The sequence below is a fragment of the Eleginops maclovinus genome, chromosome 1 (genome assembly GCF_036324505.1).
Source record: "Eleginops maclovinus isolate JMC-PN-2008 ecotype Puerto Natales chromosome 1, JC_Emac_rtc_rv5, whole genome shotgun sequence".
Taxonomy (NCBI): Eukaryota; Metazoa; Chordata; class Actinopteri; order Perciformes; family Eleginopidae; genus Eleginops; species Eleginops maclovinus.
This window is the reverse complement of record NC_086349.1, coordinates 24,317,938-24,341,124: the sequence shown is the minus strand read 5'-3', so window position 1 is coordinate 24,341,124 and position 23,187 is coordinate 24,317,938. Positions and strand designations below refer to the sequence as shown.

Genomic DNA, 23,187 nt, shown 5'->3' with positions numbered 1-23,187 from the left:
ATTCAATCATTGCAGCAACAGCTGTATAATAACCAGAAAACACTTGTGGAAAACCAGCCAAGGACAGTCCATGAGCCATACATAGGGGCTAAAACCACTGATATGTTTAAGTGCACTTAACACTTGAAATGATGAAGGAACTTGCAAATGACAAAAGGTTGTAAAAAATGTAAACACTAGACCTTATATTTGACCACCTTTACTGAAGATTTCCTTGAACATAGTTGTTTTTTTAATTAAATGAAACGCCGACAGAGGAAGATCCTGTAGATAAAAATCACTTACTTTTAACCCAGAAATCAAAAGGTTTGACTTGAAACCATTAGGTCAAATGAATGCTTGTTTTAATAAAGCTTTTAGTGCCTTTCAGCGCATTGTTTTGCTTGTGAAGTCCGCGTTTAACTTGCTCCACTCTCGTTAAGACACTCTAAAACTAAACAACATGCAGGGGCCTATCAGAGGGTTCAAAGTGAATCAAGACAGCAAAAATAAAAACTACAATTCTTTTTTAATCGAGCAGATTTTGCTCCTAATTCTCTATGGATTCAGCTAGAAATGAGATCTTTTTCTTATTATAAAATGGTCATTTGACGTTGTTTTTAATGTGTATAAACTTATAATTTTAGCCATTTTAAAGACCGTATGCCGTGCTTTAGTTATTTTATATTTTAGCAGGCAACAGACGAAGCACGTTAATGATAAGATGTCAATTCCAGCTCACACACAGAGTTAAATAATAGCCTGTGAGCGTTCGGGCTCACACCTACGTTCCCAATGATGGAAGGACCACTCGGTACTTTGAAACAAACTGAAATCTTTATTGCGGAACAGTACTTTCACAATGGTACTGGCGATTAGTGGCTCTTGTCCTGCGGGCGAGGGGAAACAGTCCTCACTCAGGCCCCCGTCTACTGCAAAAGAGCCCAGGACCAGGTTACGACCATGATTTTAATCCGCCCCTCATTACCTGATTCTGATCAGCTGTCTGGCCTCCGGCTGAGCCACTCCTACCACTCCAGCAGCCGGCACCCTAACCACACCCCGCTACCACATAGCCCAAGACCAGAAACACACACATGACATGCAGACCATATTTATATATGTATGATTCACCTAAACAAATGTAATCAAGTAAGTAAAAATAGATTTATTCAAACTAGTTTATTGATTGTGGTTTCATCTATCAACCACAGAAACATATTTCCATGTAGCTGCAGATATACTCCCAGTAACAAACCCTCGGGTACCTGCACCATTTCCACTCTGCAATGAAGTGATTATTATATTATTATGCTAATGCAGAGATGTGATACCTATGCCTCGCTGTAAAAGGAGGCCTGAGGCTACAAACCTATTCTCCAACACTTTGATGCAACGTTTTAAAACACACACATCCACGTTTTGTCGCAGTAGACATTGCCATCACTTGATAATGATGCTCCGCTCATTCCTCAGTCATGCTCCTCTCCCCCTGTCTTCATCCAGAGGTGCCTCATGGGATGCATTAGTGCCCGTGTTTGGTCAGTAGCGGCCTATGACAGGTGATTAGTGTCCTCACTGAGCGCTCTGCTTCACTGTCATGTCACTCGCATGCGTCGCGGCCCACAGTTTTACCGGCTGTGTTCTTAATTACACGCTTGGCTAGGGATTAGCTTGTCAAAGAGGGGCGGGGGGGGGGGGGGGGGGGGGGGATATGATCTACCAGGGCAGGAATTAGCATCTGGAAAAACATATTCACATGGAGAGATTTCCATAAGTGACCCCCAGGTTATTACTTGTAAATTAGGCTGACTCATTCCCAACACTTATTACCTGTTGTATTATTAATGCCACACGGAGACATTCACCACGCCGATCACCAGACAGATTTTCATGTAATTATAAATGATTAATATTAAAATCGTAATGTGGAACATATGCTGATCAGCAGCTTTTCCAGACGTGAAAACAATTAAAAGTCTGCAGTATAATGCTGAGGACCAATCTTATTTTACAAGCTTGTTACTTATTTGTTTTTGAAAGTTTTCTTGGAAATAACGTTGTAATTTTGACCTTAATTTGGAGGAAATAGTGGAAGTTAAGATGCTTCAATATTGCTGGTCACTTTTAGAGTTGTGGTTAACTTCTCCCTGAAAATATTGGTGAACACAGGCTTGTTCTTTTAGCTTTTTAACAAAGTTTTAGATATTTTTGTTTATCTTTTATCCTAATGATTTAACCAGAACAGTTTTTGTCAATCAGAGCTGTAGAAGTACTCCAACTGTGAAACACTTTTTATAGGAAAACTGAAGGAGCCTTTTACTCCCGGGCCCAAAATAGTATCTTCCACTACGCACCTGTATTGAATTTGTCAATTTGTGGGGCATTCTACTGTTTAAAATGTCTTTGCATTTGCAAAAAAAAAACGTGTTCCTCCCTTTTCTCCCCAACACACTCCCCCCACCGCCTGAAACGCCTCCATTGGACTCCTTTGTTTACTTCGGTAACATAGTGACATCGCTATGTAGCACTCGCACTTCTATTGGCTAGCGCTCCAACACATTGTAGGTGATAGGGTTAGGGGCGGGACAGCTCTAAGAGGTCGACCAATCACAACTGAGACGACCAGCTAACCAATCAGAGCAGACTGGGCTCTGGTTTCAGACAGAGGGTGAAAAGAGGTGCTGCAGCACAGGCAGGATGAGAAAATAAAGAGCTTTCTGAACATTAGAGCATGGAGACATGTCCCAGAGAGGGAGAAAACACAAATATGAACCTGAAAAGGAGCATATGATGTCCTCTTTTGACCTCTTTTCTACAACTTCCTTTGATATGTTTAATCCAGTTAACTTTCTTTTCATCCAGCAGCAATTTAAAGAGAATGATATGTCTCAAAAGTTGGACGCCACCTGTTATCCAATCTTTTAGAATCATTTATATGTTTAAAAAATGTTCTACTCCTCATTTCTTTCCCATTTGTTTTCTTGGAAAAACGTCCACAGCCGCTGCCTCAGAAATAATGAATTCCAAGTAATTATGTTAGAAATGAATCTATATCTGGATGTGTATTTACTGCATCCAACAGATAATTGAAATATGCAAATGTCACAGACAAATCTGTTGATGAATAATGCAACATGGCTCCCAGAGTGAGTGCTGGTATGAGGTGATACTAATATGTTGTATATGTTATTGTATATGAGGAAGTTTTTTGTATATTTATATCTTCCAAATCTTAAGCTTCTTTAAGTTGCAGTTTCCAAGAACACCTTACTCCTCTGATCTTCACAGTGTAATGCCTCACTGATTTAATATTAGTGATACAAATGCAACACAGATGCACAACTGTTTTCGTTTCGCAGTGAACCCTCCACCAATTTTCCGCCGGTGGACGAGCTGTAAGGTCAGTCCATCAATTCCTGTCAGCTTAGGTAACGTAATTTCAGACAGTGCAGGCTGCAGCTGCTTTGCAGAGGGCGCTAATATAATCAGAGGATGAAATGTCACAACAGACCTCAAACTGCAAGTCTCTATTCCTCTGTTGTGTTCAAAGAAAAAGGAGGAAAAAAAACATCTCTGTGTTTAGTTGTGAAGATACACATTGTTCAAAAGCCTTTTGTTCTGCCAACTGCCTACAGAAATCACACCTTCACACACATTGACATGCTGGACACACTTCGCTCCCATGCCTCAGAGTGTTTTTTCATGAGGCTGTTATTCAGTTTGTCCTTGCCCCATCTCCCATCCAGCCTGATTGTACTTCTCGTGGGTCATGTTTCCTCGGGGGATTGTTAATGGCAGTATAAGTGAAAACACAAAATATAGGAAGCAGCAGAGATTCCAGGAAATGGGAATGATATAGTCTTAAAGGAACGAGGGCCCGAGGCACCGTATGTTCTAGGTGCACTGTGACTAAAACTGTTTCTGGCAGCGTACGACCACACAGGTTTTATAGGCCGACACTAAAGCATACTTTCCTAAACCCGAGAAAAAGGCATCCTACACATTCTATAAGGGACTGTCTTATATATAAAGTGTCGCTCTTCCCCTTTGGCTCAACTCCCTCTATTTTTAAAGAACAAAAACATCTTCAATCACTGTCACAACACGTGGCAGCAGAATACAGTGCCCTCTTGGCATCATAGTATAAAGCTATGCCACGCTGCATCCATATTACACCCTTGGTTTGCCCCTTAAGCGTTGGTATTTGTATTTAATGTAGCCTTTCATGCGTGCAACGTCTCTATCTAATTAGTGCATAAAGTTTTAATTTAGTAGACCTACTCCTCATTATCTTGTCGTATCCTTCGGGTAGATACAGTTGAATGAAAATATCTCACATCCTTCACCCAGAGGCAACAGATAAAGCACTTCACACCCTTCTGTTGGCTGGACCCCATGTGTGTTGTTCCTCACACACATCTTTACGAGAACCATAACGCTTGATAGTCACTTCACTTGCTATGAGTTAAAGCATTTGTTTTTACTGCACTGCAGTCAATCTAAAGATCATAGCAAGGTTGGCTAAACCGCCTTTGCAGTAAGCCAGTGTTTTTCCTATAGTCCCCTATTGTGTTGTAAATATTGTGCGTTACTATCCTCCATAAATGACTGACAAGTCCCTCATTCTTTCAAAATGTTTGCTTCCAACCCCAAAACTACCCTTTAAGTACCCCTGACTCAACATTTAATGCATTCTTCAATAGCACATAACCTTTCCAAAAGCCTTTTGTTTCCTAACTTAATACCTGCAGTTGTTGGCATATCCTAGCTGTGAAATATGTTAAAGGTTTCACATTATAACAAAGTTGTTAATCAACTGCTACTCCCCCTGTTACCCATAGGCTTATTGTTCTCCCAATACAAATAAAGAAAGGTTTGTATTAAAGTTTTACTTTTCAAACTATATTTTACTTTCAAATTTACAACACAAAAACTGCATGATGATATGGTAACAGTAAGTGTTAAAGAGGCCCTTTTTTTTTGCCATTTACGTATCAGTACTTTTCCTCAAGTAAAGGATCTGAAATCTTCCACGAATGCATACAATAATATCTAGTTGGATGTTTTAGTAGATATGTTAAAGAGGCCCTGTTATGCTATGGAGCTTTCCTTTTCCTGTTCACACCAGAAGGAGTTTCTCGCCTGAAACGCCTCCATTGGTTTGCAGCTCCAGGCAGATAGTCATGTCTTTATCTCAGCTCTGATTTTGTTTTATCATGATAAATCCAGTGTGTTTTTAGTGTTCCTGCATTTAGCAATTGACTGGCATTCATTTATGTGATGAAGTACACCCGGCCCCAAGTCTGACACGGCACCATCAACACTGTGAGCGTGACAGGAGCGTCGGCCCCCCAGAGGCCCTAAAGCTCTCACCGTGACAGACAGCTCAACAGCCATTACGGCAAAACAGCTACAGCACATGAACCGAAACCAGCAAGTGAAACTCTGATACGGAAGATGTACACGAGGCTTCGTTAGAAAAATGAGGGGAGCTCGACATCAGTGACATGAGCGAGTCAAATGAGGCAAAACTGAAGACGTGGAACGATTTCATTCTCTCCTTAGATTCTACCCAAAAATGACACCATGTCAGAGGGAACGAGAGTGATACTTGGGATATAAAGAGATTAGCCAATATACATGAGTAAAAGTGCAAACCAGGATAAAAAAGTGCGTCTAAGTTCTCCTAAAATAAGATGGAAATGTTAGCATGTTTGGCTTACTAGGTTATAGTTGTAGCTTAACTAGCATTAACTCTAAAGCTAAATCATGAACATTAAAAACAGAAACTGTATTAATCAATTTTTGGGGTTTCTGTTAAAAAGCAAAGCTCTCAACTAGCACATCCACAGTGCCGTGTTTTTACAGCGTGTAAAAGCTGGATGCTACTATATGATAGTTTTAAGCTAACGTAAGCGGCTCTTTCCTGCTATTTATTTTTAGCTTACTTCCTGTTCCTTAACTTGTATAAACTGGTGAATATGTTCACTGCTTGACTGTAAAAGGGCGGAGTGTAATTATGATGAAGATGAAGATTCAACTTTTATTGTCATTGCACAGAGTACAAGTACTAGGACAACGAAATGCGTTCTCTGCATTTGACCCATCCTAGTGTTAGGAGCAGTGGGCTGCCATTATGTACGGCGCCCGGGGAGCAGTGTAGGTAACCAGTGTCTTGCTCAGGGACACCACAGTGGCACTTGGTCTTTCGGGGAGCAATTATACCTTGTTAAGAGTCCATTATTTAGTAACGTTGAACAATTTAAAGTCATCCAGTTGAGCCTAGTTTACACCAAAATCATGGAGCTAATGTTAGCTTAGTAAGCTAGCTACAGAAGTAAAAACCTGCTAGCGACTCTCTTCACAGAAGCCAGTCGCTCTCTAGCCTGCTTTTATCTAAAGGATCCTTTTAAAAAACATAAGTGTTTCATATGAACTTGTTTTCTCGTAAACTGCATACTGTACTTGAACACTGAGCTTGACACTCGTAGCTAAACTAAACAAGCAGGGTGGCGCGTAGCAAGTGGCTTGTGCTTGTGTTTCAGCATCAAATTGTTGTATATTCTTGGGCTCCAGTGGGGCAGAAGGCAAAGCAAATATTCTCATGCTCTGTTTTGTCTCTCATCGCCCTGAGAGGCTCTCAGTGCTCCGCTTGCTTGGGGCCTCATTCTTTAATCAATAAACCAATGTTTCTACTCAATATCTCAGCAGAGGCCCTGTCCTGTGCGCTGGCCTGTATAACGCACAGCAGGTTTCTGTATTACCCGTCCTTCCTTACACTTTTTGCCATTTATGACACTGATGCACTTTGCAGGAGAGTGAGCCATGCAGCGAGCGCACTGTCCTGTGAATAACCAACACAGAGCTTACCACACGGTGTGATGCTGTCTGCGCTATCGAGTACAGGAAGAAGGATTGATATTATTTATTCATGGATTCACATTTACAATAGTTCCACAGCTGTCCAACTGGGGAGCAAATAACATCGTTTGAAATTAGCACCTTCGGGGACATCCCAGTTGCTTTAGAGCTTCAAAATTGAAGATGTAGGCAGTGGTAGGGGGTGGGGAGGTGGCTCACCAGAGGGCCCTTAGACAGACAGATGAAGGCATTTCTGTTTAAAATGCTGTTCACAGACTGCTTACGGCTGATTGGTATTCAAGCCACTGTTTGACTTTTGTCTTTACCGCATTAACTGTAATGAAAAATGTGTTCCACTTTGCCGTCATTATCCTTTTCCCATCTGAAGCGACTCACTGACCCACTGTTTGATTTTTGGAGCCAGTGTGTCATGAAAACACCCTTACATAAGATAACTGTATACCTTCACTCCTGTGTTGAGGTGTAAAGAAAGGATTAGGGCTAGATGAATACAGAAACCCAGCTAATTCTGCATATTGGATCTGTTTGCTTGCTTGAGTGGGTGCCATAAGAAAAATACCGATGCTGTTCCTTTTTTAATCTAATGAATGCAATAATAGTCCTTTGAGGATCGGCATTGGGTATGTTTCCGACTGTTATCTTCCACAGCAGCAGTGGACACTGTTCTTCTGTGGTCTGCAGTGAAATGGTGTATCAATAAAACACAGAAGACGGTAGACAGTGGGTATTAATTATTGAAAGGCACAGTGGTTTTTCTAATCTCCACAGTGCAGTTAATTTGATGTTCTTGTTTTTATGTTTTGGATGCAACCTGCAATGCACCATCCCGTCCCTGTGAATACCACCGACACGCAGAGAGTGGATACCAGTGGAAACAAAAAAAATGAATGATCCGCTGATGCTAATGTCCCCTGCCAGCCAAGGTCTGGTTTAATAAACCTCAAGATGAGAAGGGCGTACGCTGATCAAAATTTCAAAGCCCACACACCTGAAGCTGCGTCTGACAATGAAAGAGGAATTTTTAATGAGGGTGAGTGCTGTGTTTGTTTGCAGGAGGGGGGTGGTAGGTGGGTTATAAGTGCATCCAGCCTTTTTAGGAGATACACCGGCTTAAGGGAAATGTTTTGTAACCTGTATCAAGGCTCCGGGAGTGAATATCAATACCCGGGGCAGGCAGTTGATCAGTGAGAAATGTTCGCTCAGCAGAGTCCGAGACGCTGATCCGAGCTCTTATTTATCTCCTTGGAAAAGTGTTGTCGTTCACACGCACAGCAGGTGTGTCCGGCGCCGCTTTGATTGCGATACAATCAGCCAACTTCAACAAATTGCTCAATAAACAGAATAGATTATCATCTCCCAGCCGCATCGGGACAGTCGACTCTCTAATTACTCAATCTTAGTTTATCGTAATCGATTTGAAAGCAGCGAGGGGATGCTCAGCCAACACCGGGGAGCGCAGACAGCCGCAGTAACATGACTCGGCTACTGTGTGTCTGATAGCTGCAGATCTATTCAAACCTTATGTGCTCTTTAAAGCTGTCACAGGGGGATAAAATGTGGCAAATTAAAGCTATCGGCGCTAATGAGGTGGCGAGAAAATGACAATTTGATTGAAGACTGTACATGCTGTCTATTTGAGTGCAACAGGTTCACTTATTCTTGGGCATTAAAAAGCACTTCACTGACCAAATGAAGCAAAACAAATAGTGGGAATGGATCGTGGGGTTTGTTGCAAACACGTAAAGTGATTGAAAGTATATCCTATAACATTTGAATTACCCTTAGACTTCTGCTGCATATAAACATTTGTGAGGACCCATCCTGCCACTCATTTTGTATTGCACTCGGATATTGGAAGCTAGTAAGCTAAGCTAACAACCTACAGCTGCCGTCACTTGATAAGAGATTTGCTCTTTGCTAAGGTAGAGCGTAAAGCATTGCATTAAAACAAGCTACTGTAGTTAGGTTAGTCTTTCTGTGGTTACTCCACTTTAAGCCTTTGCTGCTTCATACAGCTGTTATCTCAGTCGTTGTGAAAGGTCAGTGGCAATTGAGGTCAGAGTAGAAATAATTTGAACTTTGAGCCCAGCACTCGTGGCAGTTTTTGAGGGGACTGCTCTCCATATGAACACGACAGCATTAAGAAAGTGAAGGCAGTTTAAAAGTAGAGGCTTGTAAAGATTTAATTCTCTCTCTTTTATCCTCTTTTCTTGTCGCTCAAATGAAAACATTTTCAAAAAGTGTTGTAGTTATTTTTATTTGATCTCAGATTATGGGTAAAAAACATCCGGTTTTTAGGACTTTTTTCACTATATTGAAGCGATACTGTGAACTATTGTTTGTGCCTGCCTTCACAGATCTTTATCCAATCCAATTACTAGTACGGACATTATCAGCTGGTACCAAACATGCAGCAGAAAACATAAATCAAACTCACACTCCTTCTGTCCTAAAACTGCTGGCAGAGGCCAACTTTTGAAATCCACGAACGTCAACAAGCGCTCCGGTCCATGCTGTGTGCATCACTGTTTAGGTTCTCCATTTGTGTTGTGTTTTGAGCTTCTTGCAGCTTTTCGTTTGTGCAGCACTCTTAGTAAACCCTGCACACGTGTGATCAAGTTGTTTAAGATGTTTCTCCATTTGCATGTGTTTTGGCACATTTGTGTTTTTTTCCGTTGCATCGTTTCTGAAAGCGCGGCACGGTTTTCCTCATGGAAGTGTTTTGGACAGTTGTGGTCCATTTTGAACAAGTAAGGACACAAATCGCCCATGATGTATCCATCTATATATACAGTTAACTGATTTCTTAGCAAAAGTACAATTTGATTTGAGTTCAGCTTGAACCAAAAAATATAACGATGCATCTTCACAAAATACATTTAGCTTTAAAAGGTAGAAGGGACGTTGTACCTTGTGGTCAGTGTGAGTGTTTTGATCACGTGTTACTCATGTATTATGAGAGAGAAAAGGTGAATATATGTTTTTACCTCAGCCAAAACCTTTTCACTCTGAAAAGCACTCGCTATAACCACACATTGCTCTCAGTGGGAACCATGAATTATAGAAAAGAAAAACATATACAGAGAACAACATTTCACCCCCCCCCCAACCTACACATCCTTCAGCATTATAAGAAGCAGCTTGTCTTTAGCTTCCATGTGACAGGAGTAATTAACTTCAACAGATGCATAACATGCAATGGCATTTAATGTCCCCACAGCTCTGTAGTGGATGCCAGTGGCTCTGTGATGTACGTTCAATTCCTCCACTGAGAGTGATGTGAGCTGACAGTGGATTTGGTGGGGATTGGTGTGACATGCACTCTGAACAGGGACCCATCCATGAAAGTGCAGCTACAAATATTATCTATTTTGTGTTGTGCACCTGCTCTCAAAGCTAAAAAAACTAATTTGTCGGGGAAGACATAAGAACATAGCTGGATGATTATCGATAACATATCTCATATGAAACAGATCATGTAATCGGTATCAAATCATATGTATTGGTATTCTAAACTCAGTTTTAAATCCAAATTGAATATGCTCAGCTGTCTAAAAGTCTTTAGGCTCAGGGATGCTTGTCTTTCTAAACCTATAAAGCTAAAATCCACCTTTCAAAATGTTGTCTGCAGTAACACTAAATTCTCCAGATTACTCCGCTTCGAAAACAAAATTCTCCAGATTTAACGGAACATTTTCCCCCCAAAACAATACACACACAGTGAAGACATAAAGCACACACTTCCTGCAAGAGCCCTGAGTGGAGCGGCTCCATTAACAAGAGAGGGATTATTCCTTTAAAGAGGGTGAAGCCCATTTCAAGTGCCAGAGCAACAGATGCAAGACTCTGCAACAGATGTGTAAATCACCCCTCATGATTAAATATAAAAATTCAATTCAGGATGTGGAAACTTTGCAGAGCAGATTAAACTCACATTACCGCTCCGTGTTGTTCACTTAGAAGCAACAACGTAGATTTTGTGCAAAGGTTTGTCTCTTATTCTTTGTAAGGCTGAGTGGTCGGGACAGCTTCAGCCGGCATTAGTCAGCCCGAAGGCTTATCTATTAACGGAAGAAGCACTGCTCTCTGGAGCAAACTGGGGGAGTCAATGTGAGTTTGTATTATACACCTATTGCTCCCTGGTGCCCCGGGGTCACGAAAACTCATTAAAGATGTATTAATGGTTCAGTGGAAGCTCTGTCTGAGCAGCGACATGTCTGACCACAAGCAAGATTATTCCATAGCACTCATATTTAAGTAAAGCAACACAAAATCCTTTAAAATTAGCTTTCAAGAAACGAGATGTACAAAGCACAATGGGGGAGCTGCCGCCTCTCACCCCGATATAGATCAGAAGTTAATTATAGTCCTTACCCAGTTCTTTGCGGTCAGAGCTGTGGCCGGACAACAGGAAGAGGTAATCCTGACAGGTGTCCGGGTCCAGCAGCGAGCTGTTGTGCAGGCAAAGGTCAACAATTAGGGTCACAGCTTTCTGACAGACCATGTCATACTCCTCTCGGTCAGAACTCATGCTCCCAGCTGCATCCTCAGCCGTGTGTGTGCTCATCCAAGGGAACTAACACACCCACACACACACATCAGCAGCAGCAGCAGCAGCAGCAGCAGCAGCAGCAGCAGCAGCAGCCGAGCATGCAGAAGATGATGGTCTCCGTCCTAGTCTGATTCTTTCCTCCACTGTCTCTCGTGTGTGTGTGTGTGTGTGTGTGAGTGTTGCAGTTTGTGTGTGTAAGCCGGGCCAGCATTGTTGGAGTGCATGGACATGTTGTATTAAGTGCAATAATGTGCCAGGACTTAATGAATCACGGTTGGTCCCTCAGGTGATCATTGCATCACATGTGCTCGAAAACTAAGTCTAATATAATTGCTAACCAGAGCCTAACATCACCTCCTCATAACAACCCCCCCCCCCCCCCCTGCTTATAATGCCTCCCCCACATCTTCTCTGAGTGTGCACAAACAAACAGGAAAAAACCTAACAACCACTGGGCTTGTTTTCCTCACAGTTTGACTGACTCAGCTGGTCCCTGCAGGTCAACATGTCTCCTGTGATAAAGTCTTCCCCGAGCTAAACCACCTGTGACTTGCCAGGTCTTCACCACTCCCACCGACAATCCCTCATCGCTGCGTGTGTGTTCCCTGAGTGTTTACAACCTGCACTGATGGGGGTTTAACCGTGTGTGTGAACGAGGGAAACAGCCACACGGAGAGGGGGAGGGAACAAGTTGTGAAGCTGCAACAAGGTGACTAAAACTTGGTGTACAGTATGTGCAGTGGTGGAAGAAGTACTCATATCTTTTATTAATAAAACCCCACTGTAAATACACTCTACGACAAGTAAAAGTACTACTTGCATATATATATAAAAGTTTTTTCAGAATCAGAAATTCTTTACTCGTCCCACAGCGGGGAAAGTAACAACAGCAACTGCACAGTGCAGATAAAAGGCAGAACTAAAACCAGTGGAAACATATTAAATAAAGAGGCAAACCACATTATTAAAATGAAAACCAGACACATGCAGTCCCCTAATGTAAATTGGAGGTGCATATGAGCTGGATCAAGTTGTTTCCAGGTGGTTATATAACCTTTTTCCCACAAGAAATAACATTTGCTATTCTTTCCATGCATGTCCTGTATAGGCAAGGCAAGGCAAGGCGATTCAAAGTGCTTTAAATGAAAAATAAAATAAGCATTAAAGAGGCCCTTGTGTTTTTTGTGGGGGGGGGGGGGGGGGTCCCTTTCCTGTAGTTCGTTATAAAGGTGTGTGTGCACGTAAATGGTCTGGAAAGCCTAAAATCCCCGTGTATGCCTCCATTGGACTCCTTTGGTTACATCTCTAAGCCGTTGACCAATCACAACAGAGCCGGCCAGCTAACCAATCAGAGCAGACTGGAACGTTAAAGCATGGAGACATGTCCCAGGGGAGGCATTAAATACAAATGTGAACCTGAGAATGAGCAGATTTGGGCCCCTTTAAGAACATTTTGCTGATAGTATTTCTACTTAAGTAAGAATTTGAATGTAGGATGTTGACTTTAGAGTATACATAAATGATAGATATTGCAGTTGTGTGTTTATGTTAAACACCATTTCTAACACTGCTGTTTGTAGATTTAACCATGTGTGTGAATTGGGATGAGAAAATGTCCTTAATGTATCTGTTGGGACACGGCAGCTAATGAAGCTCAATAAAAAGCAAAAGCATCTCCGCCTTACATCTCTGAGGAATCAATTCAAATTAATTTCTCCTATCTGGTAATTAGAATAAATGAACGCTCAAAGTGTTTATTTCCTAATCAAGGCTTTTGAGTTGGAAAAAGCCTAATTGACTTCCCTTCTTTATTATAATGAACTTTACAGTACGTGACCTCGCTTGACCTCATCCTTTCATTATGTTCTTAACCATAAATTAATCCAATCATCCCTGTGACGCATAGAACATCAGAAAGACAGATTTCATGCCTTTTATAACTTCTAAGTGATATTGAGTTTAACCAGATCTCCGTCGACTCCCTGCCTTAATTTCGTTAAAGTGGGGCCTAAATACAACACTGTCTACATCGGTGGGTTATTGTTTTCCGGGATGGATCAGATAATTGGGAGCTTATTGAAGCCCCCGCCCTGTGTTTCCCCTTCAAAGGCTTGGGGTCTACCGCGCTTCCTGCTACTGAAGATTGGATCTGCTCTTCTAGTCCTGATTAACAGGGAAATAACAAATTGTCTCTGGCTGCAGGTTTTCAAAAGAGTCAATTACCTCCGTGCATCTGCCGCAGCTGATACTGACTCGCCCCCTTCCTCTGCCCCGCGGCCATGCTAACGAATACAGGTTCACTGCCTACCTGTATTCGCTTGGATGTCACTTCCGAAACCACTCGATGTTTCCATCCAAACACTTCCAATTCCTGCAGGAACACAGAGCCAGGATGCAGCTCCTCCGCCTACATCTTCTATAGGTTGTTGTCCCAGAGTGTCCAGTAAGTCAGGACAGATAATGCTTCTGGTTTCTTGTTTATGTATATTCCATCATTTCGAGGCAGCTGAGAAAATAACCTGCCATGAAAAGATAATGCACCATTACCATGAAAAGGCTCCCCTGTTTTCCACATTAATAATAATGCTATCTGCACCCTACGGTTCGAGGTAAACTTCCCATATGAGGTAGAAAGATAAACACTCTGAATGGTATCAACAGAAGCCAGTATTGGAATAAAACTATGTATATTTACATACAAACGTCCCTTTTATGCTGTTTCATAATACACCACTACATCTCAGAGACACAAATTGTGCTTTTTACTTCCCTACATTTGTCTGTATTTACTTTTCCGATGATTTCTTACCCTTCATCCACGGCGACAAGAACATTGCTCTCGATTTGGTGCTTCACATTTGAGTTTGATTGGTTTCGTTTGTGATCAACTGAAAGATAAATTGTTCTTTTTGCAAATTCTCAGACTTCTTAAGCTAAACAAATTCTTTAAAATCCTCTTTTGGATCAACTGGAAAATGCATCAACACAAAGCTGTAATCTGAATTGTTTTCCTGAGCTCATAAGAAGTGCAATATTTCTGAGATAGGAAGTTCTCACAGGTAGATGTACTTTAACAGTAGATCTTTTATTTGTTAGTCTTGCTTTATAGCTTGTCACTGGCCGTGGCTTAATACAGTGTTAGTGGTTGTAAAACAAAACTTAATTCACTTTCATTGAGTATTTTCTTGCAATGTTAATAATTAATGGTATTTATTTGAGTGCTTTTCCAAATGCTCAAAGCGCTTCACATATTACATACATTAGACATGTAATATATCTGTGGATGAACAAATCCCAAAGCAATGCTACTTTAGACTACATTTAAAGTGGACTTCACGTGTTTAACCACATTTTGCATAAATAACGTGTAACAAAATGAACATAATGCATCACAAAAGATTAAACCAGTGGAATAACAGTTTTAGGTTTAAAAAAAACGGTTAAATTATCCGGAGTATCTTATAAATCAAGAAAAGAAAGTACATTTGTACATTTGTCAAACTGAAATGCTACAACAGTAGCGTGCTGCATGAGGCAACACTATTAACAATGTCATCCATGTAATAATAAATCCACATATGAACGTCATTCAGTACTTTTACTTTTGAGACGTTACGTACATGTTGCTGATAATAATTTGTACTTTTAATCACTTCAGTGACAATTTGAGTGCAGGACTTTTAGTTGTAATAGCATATTGTGACATTAAGGTATTGGTAGTTTGTACGATCTGCATTTTTCTATCACCACTGCATACAATAAAATCTAGTCAGACTTTTTAGTAGATATGTTAAGGAAGCTCCATGGTCCGATTTCCGTTCACAAACTAAACTTTAACAATACTAATACAACCGCTGTCTTTCTCAAGTCATTTTTTTGGTCAGTGTTGTGTTAAAGACAGTGTTGTTTTCCTATTGATATGTGTCTGCATTTGCTTGTTTGAATTTAATACACAACCTAGCTTTACCAGGGATTATTTAAATCTCAGACTTCAGGCGTGGACAGAAATCTTCCCCCTTCAATTGAGGAATGCAAACAAAATGTCTCTAGTTATGAACTTTCCACAGATACAGTAAGTCAGTGAAGAGACATAAACATAATAAAAATATACTTTTAATTCAAAGTGGTCTGAAAAATGACACAGGCAAAAGTATAAAATGAGGCAACAGCATCAAATCAAAGAGGAAATGGCACAAACTCTTTCTTAATTCTCACATAAATGAATCCGAGTTAACTGCAAAGTACATAATGCGCTCTGTGTTAATATTTCATGAGGCGGCAGAGTTAAAAAAGAGCACTTAACAGTGTCTCTGAAATGAATTTGTTTTCATCTTTCAATAATTTAAACCTCCGCAGCCACAAAAGGGATTTAAGGAAAAACAAATAAAGCCCCTTATTCTAACTCTAATGGGGAATCAGTGCGGTAATGAAGACGACTGCTGACTCGTTTTACTGATAATCCGACAGTCTGCTGCCATCAGGGATTCTGCCTGTACGGTATAAATAAACGAGGACGGTTCTGATGGTCTTATTGATAGGTTTGAAGCAGGTGCGGGCATATTTTTTCACATCAAATGACGGGGGTGGCGGCACATGCGGACCCTCGGTTTGATATGCAAATCATCCGGGGCAAATCTTTCAGCGGTGACAGGCCGGTGGCTGCAGATGTTGAACTTGATTCATCGTGGCAAATGCATGACAAAGGGGTCGGCTCACTCAAAGCTATGCTAATGAACATCAGCACTCCAGCAAACTTCTCCTGAGGGCCACGGAGGCGGGATTACTACACTATATAGCCCTGTGTGTGTGTGTGTGTGTGTGTGTGTGTGTGTGTGTGTGTGTGTGTGTGTGTGTGTGTGTGTGTGTGTGTGTGTGTGTGTGTGTGTGTGTGGTGTGTGTGTGTGTGTGTGTGTGTGTGTGTGTGTGTGTGTGTGTGTGTGTGTGTGTGTGTGTGTGTGTGTGTGTGTGTCATTGTCACGATGTGTTAATCAAAAGATTTCAGCTGTGAGGCAACGTGAGGATTTTTCTATTTTCACTCATAAGCTCATTAGTAACAGTCTTAAATTGTGAACGCGGGATCTGACGGATGTGCTCCGAAGCTATACGATGCGATGATCTGCGAACAAATACATCTGCCAATGAATATTACACAAGAGCCTTGTGTCGGACTTACAATGAAACAGACATGCTATTTTAGTGAGGCCTTCAAAGGGGGATTAAAATACTTGTTTTTCAATGAGGCTGTGCACACAACAGAGTGCCGTTACTTGTGGTATGGATGTTAAATCTGCATAGTTCCTCTCTGTCCAGGTGAAATGTGTGCACAGCGGTACCTCATCCTAACATGTCCTGGATGTCATTGAGATGAGGTGTTTAATTGAGCTCCTGTCAGCGCCGCCGCAGAGCGATAGAGTCCAAAAGAGTCGATTTTCGGGGACTCCCTATCATGCATATCAATCTGAAGGCATGTAAATGCCATCAGCTTTTTTCCTGATCTGTATTCTCAAAATTCCTTTGCATGTCAGCACAATGCAAACCTCAAAAATAAGCCCAGAGTTAGAGCGGGCTGCACCCAATTACTCACTTGCTCAAGACTGGCAAATGGCTCAGACTGGTGGGGTCTTCTGCAGGGTGTACTGAATTAAATTCAAGACCTTTTTAACACCACAAAGAAACCCATTTAGTACCTGTCTCACAATTATACCGGTGTGTTATGGAAGACTGATTAAAAAACCACTTGAGGTGGTGTGGTTTAGATTTCTTATAATATTCAAAAATGATCCTGGATGGAGCGGCAGAAAATAGATGCATTTATTAACCAATTTAAAATGATAATTGGTGTACAGAGTCTCCCGACAGCTTGAAATCCTATACAAAATGAGTTTATTAAGTAAGTTCAGTGCCTACAGGAAAGGCAGAATATTTAACTCGATCTTTATTTAATTGTCTACCGGCCCAGGGACTGAAATTAGCTTAATCTGGTAAATACCTCTTTCACAGTTCTGCAAAAGCTATGTTTTTTTGTACAGAATCCCCCAAAAATGATGGAAATAAACCAACAAGAAAAGTTGTTAATAAGATCATTTGCAGGACTAAACTTGCCAGGGCTTACAACACTAAATACATCCACTGTAAAGGAGGTGATTTGACTAAAAACAACATTTATTTTGTATTTTTTTACAGGACGATAAAGTGAACCGTCAGCCTCTCTATAAACAAAGTCTGCTCTGGTTGCGTTAAAACCTCAGAGTAATGGAAATGTTCCTATGTGCAAATTCTTTCTTATTTTAAGCTATTATTTCATGAAGTTCTACACAGTTTTTGTTCTTTAAAAGACAATAAGTTAAGCCTGACATCATAAAATACCTGTTGGTGAGGTGACCACCATCAGTCAGTGTACACCTTTAATATGAAAAACAAAACAAACAAACACAGAAGAGATTGATCCCAGTAAAAGCAGCAGCACATAATGGTGGAGTGCTTCCCTTCAGATCTGATGGCAAATGAAGGCGGAGAGGATCAATGATGTCTATGATCTATTCTCTGGGTTTTTTAGGGAGCGAGAGAAACACAAGAAAGGATCTGCTTTCAAAGTTGGAACCTAAAAGACCTTTCAGTGTGTAAGGAGCATTTTGATGTTTCATGTCATCTTCCTTTCTGATGATTCTACTACATTATGTAAAGCTGTCTGAAGTCTCCTTTATAGTCTCCAGATCTCATGAACTGCTCATATGCATCCACATGAACTAGATTTTTCCTCCTAATATAACCTGACTTGCCAAAAACCCAGATGGCAACAAGAAAGAATGCCAAACTTCTGTCCAGTAAATAAAGTGAACTACAGTGCAATGGTTTGGCCAAGAAACACTGGGATATACAGTATATATTAATGCCATGCAGGTCATAGGAGAGCAGTTTCATGTATATTTTATATATCTTTTACCCATGCAGTCTAACTCTAGAGATGTAGGTCCACCACTTTGGTCAATACTGCAATAACTCTGTAACTATTGGATGGATTGCCAAGAAATCTAGCATAGACATTCACAATCACAAAGGTTGAAGTTTGGTACACAGTGTTTTGTTGCCCGGTGGATGAACTCACCGATATTTGGAGATTCCCTGCCCGATGTGTCCACGCAGATTATTAACATTTTAACTTGTTTAATAAAATGTTTCCCTTCTACTAGATGGATTGGAGCAACATAGGGTAGTGTTCCCTTTGATTCCCTGCAACTATTATGTCATAGATCCATACTTCTTTTACCGGCATTTAAATATCTTACTGTGGTTTATGGCCAAACACTTCCAAATAAGTCCCATAAACCGTAGCGCTACTTTGTCCTTGCCAATTAGCAGAAGAATGAATGAATGAACTTTATTGTCAATCAGACCTTGCAATTAGTACAAGTAATTACACAGATGATTGAAATTACGTTTCCCCATACTCCAAATGTGCAAGTAAAAGTTGACACACAACATATAACATGGTAGTACACACAGATTTAAACACAACATATACAGACAGGCAGAATAGAATATTTAGGCAGTTGCTGAGGTGTAATAATAACAAGTGCAATGTGGTAAAGTGTAAAGTGCAGAATAGCACCATTGAGATAAGTATGTCTGTAATTATGGATGATGTTGTGCCTGTGAAGAGCAAAGTACAGTACAGCTTTTGATTCAAATTAACATTCAGTTGGTCTTTGTGGGTGCCAAGGTTGTCATGTTCATGGAATGTTCCTGGATGAGTTGAGTAGTCTGATGGTCTGTGGGAAAAAGTTATCGCAAAGTCTGGTAGTCTTGCACCACATGCTGCGGTAGATGCTAACTAGGGCTAAAACTAAAAGGCTATACTAGGCAAACATGATGAAGCATTCAGGCTGCTGAACCTCAATATTCCACATTACCACTGCTGTGATACGATGACCATCATATCGCATGTCTTTACTTTTCTGTGGGCTTAAATGGATCTCACAATATGTGTCTGCGGTTAGAAACCTATTTTAGTTTTACGTAATCATTCTTGTTCAGGTTTACCCTTTAGATCTGAGGCTTTGGGAGATTTTCCGTTCTGACAAATGTATGTTTGCAAAACTACTTAGTATGGGAGCAATGACTGAACCGTCATTGTCTGATGCAGGCAGATGATTTTCTGATGGACTGTTTCCCAGCGGGGGGGGGGGGTGAGTTTTCATCACATGGGGTGGCTGCCAGACGCATTGTGTGGAAAAATGTAACTGATGAGTGCCTTGTGGAGAATAACTGGCTTTATTTCAACTGAAATGGATGCATTAATGGCTGAGTGGATGAATGGATAGAGTAATGATGGATGCGTTTGATTTCTTTATTGGCGTTGCTCTAGGGTTGGCAATATTGGTCTGTTTACCATCCGTTTGGTTACCCAATCTAATCCAGAGTGGAATCTCTCAACTATTGGATGACATTTTGATATATGAATTCATGGTACATAGACTTTCGTTATCCCTTAACCTTTCCGCCAGCGCCACCAGAAGGTTATCATTTTGGGGTTTGAGGGATATTTCTAGATAAATATTGGATAAATTGCCATGAAATGATTCAAAACTAGAGAAATGGAATCTTAGATAAATAGAACGTTCCAATGTAACACTTGCGTTTCCATTGGCTAGCGCTCAAGCACATTGTGTGTGATAGGCTAAGGGGCGGGACATCTCTTAGCAGTTGACCAATCACAATAGAGCCGGCCAGCTAACCGACATTAAAGCATCAAACTTTAAGCATGTCACAGTTGAAACTCAAGATACAAAGATGACCTTGAAATTTAGCATTATAGGGCCCCTTTAAAATATACCCAGAATATATCATTTAACTTCTGGATATCTCAGGAGGTTACGATTGTGGGTGTTTAATTGCAAGAATACAACCTTTTTATATGGTCACAGATGTTGCTTAACCTTCCACCATTCCCTAATTGACTACTAATTGACTATAGGGGGCGCTTATTCACCTCTTCCACTGCGTTCACGATATCAAAATCCTAAAGAGTCAGCCGTTTTTTTTAAGTAAAAGCCAACTACCGACTCCCAGCAGAGCGACCTGCACCTTTAAGACATTTATTGCCGGGTGTTGAGCAGGTGCAGGGACATGGAGCCCGGAGATGATAAAGTCAATTAGCCTGTTGTCATTATACAGCAGGATATATGTGATCCAATCACCATGGCAACTGAACCCAGGGATGCTCACAGGTTTCATGAATTAAAGGCAAGAGGTTCCATGTTTTGATTTGCATTGTGTCAGAAACCGTCACGTACTTCCAGCATCTCTCACAATGCATTGTCTGAAGGAAGAATATAGTGTAAAAGAAATGAAAATCCGCCTCCTACCAAATGTGTGATCCATCCACATGTGTTTTTGTCCACTAAATGTGAGTGTCGTTGAGTGAATCTAACACCTTGTGTGTCCTTTCAAGCATACGTAAGTGCTCTAAGAACAATTTGGAGTTTTTTGGCAGCCCTCTTGGCAATAAAAAGACAATATACTTTTCTAAATGTGGCAAAAAGCAATTCTGTTTGTCCGTATTTAGGAGATGCCTCCTCGCGGGAGGTCTTACTCCCGTGCTTCATACCTGATATATTCTCCCCGACCTCAGCTTCCTCAAGCGTGAAATCATCCGGGCAGAATGATAGGATGTTTGGCTGCGGAGCGGCGGAGAGAGATTTGTTTCTGTACAGATAAACACAGCTCTGACTGTTCTGTCTCAGCAATTGAGAACTCTTTTCTATTTCAATTTTCAAAGTGTACAAGGCAGAAGATAATCGCACAAAGAGCAAAACAAGTTCAGCAATCCACCTAATCGACAAAGGATTTCTGTGTTGTCACTCTTAAAGGAATTAGATTATTTTTTTGTTTTGCTAAAGCTCTGCCATCACAAACAAAGTATACTGTTTCAGAAGGTTACTGTCGAAATCCCAGAAGGGGAAGAAAGATAGAAGTCATGAAGTCATGAAGGCTGAAACTATATATAGAGATTGAGCAACTGTTCTCAACGTCTTGCTTTGAAGCTGAGCCTTTGTTTATGTAACATTTAGACTTCAACTTCTCAAGGTGGTTGTTTGTAACCAGCATTGCCAAAACAAATGACTTAAATAGGACATATTCTGCTCATCTTCAAGCTTCATATTAGTATTTTATTTTCCTCTCCTGGGACATGTCTCCATGCTTTAATGTTCAAAAAGCTCTTTATGTTTCTCATCCTGCCTGTGCTGCAGCTCCTCTTTTCACCCTCTGTCTGAAACCAGAGCCCAGTCTGCTCTGATTGGTGAGCTGGTCGTGTCTGTTTTGTGATTGGCCAACCGCTTAGAGATGTCCCGCCCCTTAGCCTATCACGTACAATATGTTGGAGAGCTATAGCCAAATGAAGCGTGAGTGTTACATAATGATGTCACTATGTTATTGAAGTAAACAAAGGAGTCCAACTGAGGTGTTTCAGCAGGCAGGGGGGAGTGTGTGGGAGAGAAACACAGGGATTTTAGCTTTGTAACCCATTTACATGCACAACCACACACACTTCAGGAAAGGGAAACACCCCCCCCCCCCAAAAAAAAACAGGGCCCTTTTAATATCTATTGTTGACCAACCTAATTTATTAATTTAGTCACATCATTATGTAGATTTGGATTTAGAAAATGTTCTTGGAATGAAAGGATGAATTGATTTGAATTTGTCGGTCAATGGGACGTCACATTCTTGGCCATAACTCAATAATTCATACATCGGAAACACATAATACCTTTTATTAAATCCCTTCAAGGCCTTTACCACATACAGCAGATATTGTATGAGTCTGCCTCTTATATAACTGCACAGCTCTAGCATTTTAAATTTAGATATCCTGCACATATTACATCCTCAGAGTACATTTTCCTATCCTTATTGTACTTCTAGTTTCATCTTAACATTTCCCTAATAGTTCACTAATAGTCTCTAGTGGTTGATGAAGGCTTTGAGTCTGGAGGTGGTGATTGTTGTAACCATGCTTATGTTTATATAAGGGGATTCCCAGACACGGCACTCTTGAGTAGCTTTAGGTTTTTTGTAGGCTGGATTTGTATAATTACAAATGACAGAGGGCATATAAATGAGGTTGTATTACTTCTGGAATAAGACACAGTTCCTTTTTGGAAGCAGGCAAGTCAAACACCCGCTTAAACGTCAAATATAACTTTTTCTGTACGCATCTAATCCCTTTTGTGGTTCTTTGATTGAACCCTGGGACTTCTGCTTGAACGTTTAAGACTGCAGGATTAATGTGTTCAAGCTGCATGCAGGAGGCCGCCCTCATCAGGCAGAGCTCTTTGTTTCCCTAATTATCAGTTGAGGTCGTCTCCTGCCCACCAACTCTCAGTAATCTCCATCCATAATAACACAGCTGCGGCAGAAATGTGGCAGGAGGCAGGAGCCCCCAAAAATCTAAGCGCCTTTAGTGAGGAGGAGGCAAAGCTGCTCTTGGAAGACGGGCTGCGAGGAACATAAGGCTCTCAGGCCCTCCTAGGGTTTAATGTCTTGTTATTTTCCGCTGTCATTCCCAAAATGAACAGTTTTTCATCAAGGACGCTGAGTGTGTTTGTGTCACTTCCTGCGTGAACAGCAAGGGGTGTAGCAGGCTGAGGAATTGGGGGAAATTGGAGAAACTTGCTTTATACATTTTTTTGTATTAAATCACTTTTATGTTTATTTATTTTTTTATATTGTTGATATTATTGTATTGTTTTATTGATATTGAATTTATT

The 23,187-nt window shown here is 40.9% G+C and overlaps 1 protein-coding gene across 1 annotated transcript in view; it reads right to left on the bottom strand.

The window, feature by feature from the left end:
* Window positions 1-11,395, bottom strand: part of syt6a (synaptotagmin VIa) — a 62,835-nt gene extending 51,440 nt beyond the window's left edge. Inside the window, exon 1 of the mRNA XM_063896988.1 lies at window positions 11,239-11,395. Coding sequence (XP_063753058.1) covers window positions 11,239-11,395 — 157 coding nt within the window. The remainder of the gene's footprint in view (window positions 1-11,238) is intronic.
* Window positions 11,396-23,187: the final 11,792 nt, after the last annotated feature.